A 6,901-nucleotide genomic window follows, 5' to 3' on the forward strand; every position below is an offset into this window, starting at 1 on the left:
CTAACCTAGTTAGCCAACTGCCTATTTAAAGTACTTGCCCATTTAAATTGCCCATTTAAAGTACGATGTCCGAAGTATCTATCCATTGTCACTACTGCCATGTCTACTAAACTTCTATCCAAACTTCTAGCCAAAACTTCTTTTTACGGCATTTCAACTGACACATTAATGGCGTAGAATACGGCTTTTTTAAAATGTTTTTTGCAGTCTATTTTATGGCGTAGTGAAAAATAAGGCCGTATTTTGTGTCGTAAAAGCATCCAAAACGCCGCTTTTTTTCGGCGTTTTACAAATAAAACGCCTTTCGTTTGAAGCGAATTTTGATCACTTTGGCTTTCCATACCATGCAATTCGTCTCAGTTGGATCACTCGCGTTAGGGAGGAGGCACTGGGGGAACTGCCACGTATGAAAATGTTGCCTGCAAAGAGGTAGGAGTGGCAGTTATTCATTTTCCTGAGCCCACTTCATGTGTACACAGCTGCATACCGCACATACATGGTTGTCTAGACCTTTTGTGATTCTGGTAGATTGGTGAATTGTTTTTGGAAGTAGCTGGCTGTACAGAAACATGACCTAATAAACAAATTCCCAGAAAGTCTCGCTTTTCTTTTCTCAGGTTGTTGAGCACCGTGGTCCCAGCATATCCACTGCTTTCGATTAAGCCGACGCGGGGACTTGTAGACGAGAAGCTTCAGATCGTCGTGAGGAATTTAAGACCAAAACAAGACGTGACACTTCACTCTGTACATCAGTCAGAAGATAAGGATTTTTGGGAAGCCTTCGGACACTATGTCAGCGACGGCAACGGCACCGTGACCGGTGAATATTTATACTTTAATTAACAGTTTTACTACATATGGTGACAATAAATGACATACACACTTGGCTACATAGCCAGCTAAACACGTCTTTTAGGTTGTGAAAAACAGCTGGTTTAAATTGTATGAAAATGCTCCCTGCAAAATATTAAGTTGTTTGGGCGCATTGATGTATATCGTGTGTCAGAAATGACAGTGAATAACTGCTGCGTGTGAATTACGTTTATGATTAGGATTGAGTACATTTATGACTTTTTGTATGACGCATGTGTGCACGCAGTGGCAAAGGACGCCAGTCTGAGCGGCACCTATGTAGGTGTGGAGGCCATGGGCCTGATGTGGAGTCTTCGGCCAGTGCCAGGGAGTCGAGCAGGACTGAGGTCTTCTACACTGCACTACACCTGTGTATAAGTTATGTGTGGGGCTTCAGTGGTCTGTACACAAGGATGGACATCATGACTTTAGTTTGCACATAAAGCAACAGGTTGAAAGTGTGACTGTTGTATTTATATGAAGAATCGTGAGTCTTTCTAGGTTAACAATCATTGATAATATAATGCCTGAAGCTATGAATAGTCCTTTTGTAACTTGCTTTGCTTTCTCTTTTTTCCCTCCCTCTCTGTTGTCCATTCATGCATTTACACTTCATTTAATTTAGATTCCGAAAGAAAGATGTCCTGTCACCACTGGTATTCCACATTTCTGTGCATGATGGACATGTTTCTCAGGGTTTTACTCAGCTCACGCCATTAGAGAGCCTTGTTATAGAGCGATGGTACATGGCTCCAGGTGTACGAAGATTCGATATCAGAGAGAGAGGTGTTCGAGGAACTTTGTTCATACCTCCAGGTACAAACAAAAACATATACAAACACATTTGCAAAGATTTACTCTGTGAGAGAAACTGTTAAGAATTGCTAACCCTGTGCATGATACAAATGATACCTTTTTTCATATTTAATTGCACAATTGGTGCATGTTGCTTACTTAATTTTGCATAAAACTAAAACTATGAGGTTAGTCCTCATAGTAAAGTAATTGGTCATTTGAGACGTCACAGCACTTTTTATACACAAAGGCCAAGAAGCAGAATTATACATATTGGCACAAGTAGCGAGAATCAGAATCGTCTGTGTGTCTGTGTGTGTATTTCCAGGTCCTGGACCATTCCCTGGTCTGCTGGATATGTGGGGAGGGGATGGTGGGCTGGTGGAGTATCCAGCCGCCCTCCTGGTTTCACACGGCTTTGTTTCAATGGCACTGGAGTATCTGACTCCTGGTGAATTAAAAAAACTAAAGGCTGATGTCAATTACTTTGAGGTAATTCCCCTTGTTCTCTTTCCTTGACACACATATTCAACACATGGAAGCAAGATGTGATTCTCTGGGCTGATAATAATTGGTCTTACTTGGACATACTTTAAAAATATTGTCAGCACTATTCATGTAGGAGATTCTGAATGCAGTTCTGAAAACAAACACTATGTGTTAGGAACATAGAGCTAACAACTAATTCAATAAATCTGTGTTGAGTGTTCTTTGTTTGTTTTTTGTGCTGTAGTGCTCTGTGGTATTGTGTTTTTATGGATTTACCTGCATGTCATATAGTCTCTTGGTATAGATTTGTAAGCACAGACCATGTGACCAGCATAGCTGGTTTCATATGAATGAGTTGTGAAAGGGCTGTAAAAAACATACTAGCAAGCAGAGTCCAACCACTAACCTTTTGCCTTCAGTTAAAGTGGTGTGCATGCAAACAAAAAGAAGTTTGCCCTCTAAGGGTAACAAACAAACATTGACATTTCTAACATTTCAGTATCTGGATAACATGCATTTAAATGCAGCGTTCATGCTGTTGGTTCAAGTTTTTGGTTTCCTGTCTTCGTAACATAAATAGATTGATTCTGATGACTGAACATTTGCCAATTGGAATGAAAGTTTGTCTCTCTGTGTGTGTGTGTGTGTGTGTGTGTGTGTGTGTGTGTGTGTGTGTGTGTGTGTGTGTGTGTGTGTGTGCTGTAGACAGTGTGTGTAGCTGTGTGAACCTCTCTATGGCTGTCTACTCCAAAATCATTCAGGTAAATTTCATGTACTGCCACAAAATAACCATACATAATACAAACACTGAGACACAAATTGTAATACCTTTTATGTGTGTGTATGTGTGCATGTATTTGTGTAGCCCCAGTGTTGTGTGTGCATCAGTGGCAGTCATATTCCAGTCATCAAAAAGTCTTTGAATGAAACCTTTGAGGACCTAAAGAAGTAAGCACTCAGTTTATGTCATATTATTATGGGATATATTTAAACAATAGAACACGAGGGAGTGTGTTATGAGCCTGAGCCTCTACTTTTAGGGTTGCTAATGATTAGAAAAAAATCCCAAACTTATAAAAGTGCAACATATTTTCAGTACCTTTTGTGAAATGTTTGTTTTTTAAATCTAGATGTGTCCGTTCATTGATATCTTGTAGTAAGTAATTATTTCTGTCTCCAAGAAGGCAATCAAATAAAATGCCCTACTACAATAATGTGACAAACTTATCTTAAAATGTGTAATATTATACAGTCATGTAGTTAAAATATACTATGTTCTGGAACAGTGCAGAAATCTTTGTTACATTGCTGCTCCAACAACTACTTCAACTAAAGACATGGTGCGTCAGGGGTGTTATAGCAGGAAAACAACAAAAAAGGTAGCAGGTAGAATTTTGTATGCGCATGCAAAAAGGCAAATAGGCATTGTATTAAATTATAAATGACTAAAAACAGGGATTAAACTGAAAATGAAAGATGGTGATTCTTCTCCCATAGATAAAGCCAGGAAAGCCATGTCCTCATCTGTAAATAAACCTAATTAACTGGATATCATTTTGTTTGAAACATGGCTTAAAGAATCAATCAATTATTTTTTTCAGTGATTCTTTATATTCTGAAGAATACAAACACCTAGTGGACTAACACTTGGATAAATGAGACATTCTGTATTAAATCTAGTATAAATATGGCCACTTACATGTGGGGTTCCTGCACAATGGAGCATAAACTGATTTATTCAGAGACTATAAAGCAATGTGATTCTTCATTTCATGTGAAGCATACTATATAGAGAAACATGTTGAATAACTCCAACTCTCAGGCAAATCGGACTAAAAAAAACTGGTTCTTCAGTCGACTTTAAAAATACCTTTGTAACATGGTACGAAAGGCATACAGTTTATAAAGCGATACAAGTAATGTTAATTTAAATGAAAATGGGCGAAGTGCAAATCATTGAAAATGAAAGGGAAAAAAAACTAATCATTAAAATGATTTAGTTATTTCACAGGGTTATTGCATAATTTGTATGTATTAATCTGTACACTTCTCTTAATTGTGTATTAGGTAAAAAAAGGTGTCATGGAACGCTCGCTCCCCCGAGTCAAGTGGTTGGGCCAGCCACGTGTAGTGGGAGGATCTGTTTGTGGCCACACCTGCACACACCTGCACCTTATTTGTTTGTATGTACTTAAACCCCGTGTTGAAGTGTGCAGAGTGTTGGTCATTGTTGATGTAACGTGTTAATATTCTTTTCGTCAATTGTTAATCGGATTTGTGTTTATCGTGTGTAATACGTGTGAGTGCCGAAGTCGTTATATGTAAATAAATGTTCGTCCACGTCATGGGAGTCTGTGCATCCTGCCCCTCGCCCTGCGACACTCGGTGGCCCTTAGTGGTTGGTGGTGATGATCAGAACTGGTCCACTCTGGATATTACTGAAGATGTACCTGTGATCACACCTGTGTACATCATTTACAATTCTATAACACACATACATAACCCATAGGACAACACAATATATTACTTTACTTGTTATAACAAGATTCAGATTTAAGTTACATAGCATCCATTGCCACATGTCTGTTATAATACACATTCACACCATTTTGAACCCAAAAAACTCTGGGTCCTCTTTTCAATAAGGAATGCCATTTGTCCAGTATTTCCATAGAAGGCCATAACCAAGATTAAAAAATATTATGTAACCTAGAGTAATTTTCATACCAGTTATATGATAGGTTTAATGTTAGCCCATTTACTAATACATACACATTGAATCAACAAAGTGATAAACCTGGATTTTCTCAATTTCATGTAAATTAGTTGTGAAGCCAGGTTGTCTTTGGTTAACCTGCCTAGCTAGCTGTCTTCCACACAGATACACTGAGACCCCTCGCCAAGACACATTATGGGAATCAATCCTTATGTCAGTCATTGGGTCAAAATGCTTCTTCTAAGTCACAAGGTGGGTTGGAAATAAACCAGCATCTTAGTATACACTTACCAATCACTTTATTAGAAACACTTTGTAAGTGGACCACTAAGGTCTATAGCCCTTGGTCTTGTTTCAGAAGTTCCCCCATCCTCTAGCCTTTTCTGGTCAGTTTTTGACCATAGAACCCCTGTTAGCTGTGTATTTTTGTATGGTGGAATACCCTCTTAACTCAGCACTGGCACTGATGTATAAATCCCCCCACAACACTGCTGTGCCTGGTAAACCTGAAGCAGCACAAGAGTCTCTACTGTGCCACTTCCATGTCAGTGTATTTGGATGTTGTAAGAATGGCACAACAACCAAATAATATCCACTCAGCAGTGAACCTGTGATAAAAACAGGATGTGAACATCGTAGAGGGTAGCTGGAAAAATGTGTATGACAAGATAGGCCCAGTGTCTGTATAAAACCTGTTTAAAATGCATCTACAAAATAAAGTGTTGAGGAGGGCTATAGATTTAAATATTCAAGATACAAAAAAATCCACATTTCAAAGCTCATGTGCAAAATCGCAACTCTAATGCACAGCTGAGTTGAACAGTTGAACTGAGTTCAGATCAGTTTTGAGTTATGACTTTGCACATGAACCATTTCAAATCTAGAAAATGTAGATTGAAATGTAGATACAAAGGAGAGATCTTTTTCTGGTGTTAATGAGTAGAATGTAGATTTGAGGTGATATTAGGTGTCTTGTGGATGAGTTTGATTGACTAATTGACTAACCTGACCTCATAATCTCTTAATAAACTGACCCAAATATAATCTGTACATATGGTTATGGTTAGGTTAGGCATCATCTCATGATAAGTGTAACACATGGTCCATTTCCCTTAGATACAACACATACATACATACACACCTTTTAATATTACACTTGTTCATGCTGAGAGATATATATTTTTTATTATTATTATAAAAAAGACAGATCTTGCTTTCTGATTTGTGTGCGTGTGTGTGTATGATCACAGTACTCATGCTCTGGGGTGGATAGGCCAAGCCACATGCAGATGCCCAAGAGGACTCATGGGAAAAACCTCTGGCCTTTCTACAGCAACATCTGTATCATGCAACTTCACAGGCAGAACTGTAGTGGTACATTATTTGTATGGATGAGTATTTGTGTAGAGAAAACCTCTCAAATCATTTTAGAAGAAAAAATTGTAGTATGATACCTGTGATTTTTCAGTAATACTATTTTTGGAATACTTAAGTAAGGTCTTGTTCTTAGTTTGGTAAAGCCCAAATAAAAAATGGTAAATGGTTTATTCACTATAAAATAGAATTTATACACTATGACCTGTATCAGTATATGAATCAAGGTATGTTTTGTGAAAATCACTAATAATTGCATTATAAATTGTAATAATGCACATGAAACACCTTGTTAATACCTTGTTATGCAGATTAACATAAATTAATAATATAAATTCAAATGTTGGTTTATAATTAGTCACATTTATTTAAATAAATAAAACTATTTTTATTTTTATTGTTTATTTTTGTTTTATTCCATTTGATTTATTTTATCATTCCACTCCATCATTTCATCAAATAAGATTATGTGGAATAAATCAGTAAAGCAGAAAATAGAAGAAGGAAAGACACCCCATAGCTTAATTCTATTAGAGGGAATAGGCACTAAGAAGGAACTGGAAAGTCTTATGAAGAAATAAAACAAAATGACTAGCAAGAAAGAATAGCAATGGCCAATGAGAGGATCTGGAATACAGGCAGAAGAGTGAAGCAGAGGAGAAATGTGAACAACAT

At 37.5% G+C, this 6,901-nt stretch overlaps 1 protein-coding gene across 6 annotated transcripts; it reads left to right on the forward strand.

Moving 5' to 3' along the window:
- The first annotated feature begins 359 nt into the window (after positions 1-359).
- Positions 360-6,598, forward strand: LOC113584013 (peroxisomal succinyl-coenzyme A thioesterase-like). Of its 6 annotated transcripts, XR_004776259.1 has the most exons (10): positions 360-429; positions 618-820; positions 1,100-1,199; positions 1,478-1,668; positions 1,976-2,139; positions 2,842-2,897; positions 3,002-3,084; positions 4,204-4,319; positions 5,018-5,104; positions 6,103-6,185. XR_004776259.1 is itself a non-coding variant. In XM_035527882.1 (7 exons), exons 1-6 carry the CDS (start codon positions 407-409, stop codon positions 2,860-2,862), a joined length of 702 nt encoding a protein of 233 aa, XP_035383775.1. In that variant the 5' UTR covers positions 360-406; the 3' UTR covers positions 2,863-2,897; positions 3,002-3,088. The 6 variants fall into 6 exon arrangements, 2 of the variants coding, with proteins under 2 accessions (XP_035383775.1, XP_035383774.1); XR_004776260.1 differs by lacking the exon at positions 5,018-5,104 and having other exon boundaries at positions 6,103-6,189; XR_004776258.1 differs by having other exon boundaries at positions 4,204-5,104.
- Positions 6,599-6,901: the final 303 nt, after the last annotated feature.

The sequence above is a fragment of the Electrophorus electricus genome, chromosome 7 (genome assembly GCF_013358815.1).
Source record: "Electrophorus electricus isolate fEleEle1 chromosome 7, fEleEle1.pri, whole genome shotgun sequence".
In the NCBI taxonomy this organism is placed as follows: domain Eukaryota; kingdom Metazoa; phylum Chordata; class Actinopteri; order Gymnotiformes; family Gymnotidae; genus Electrophorus; species Electrophorus electricus.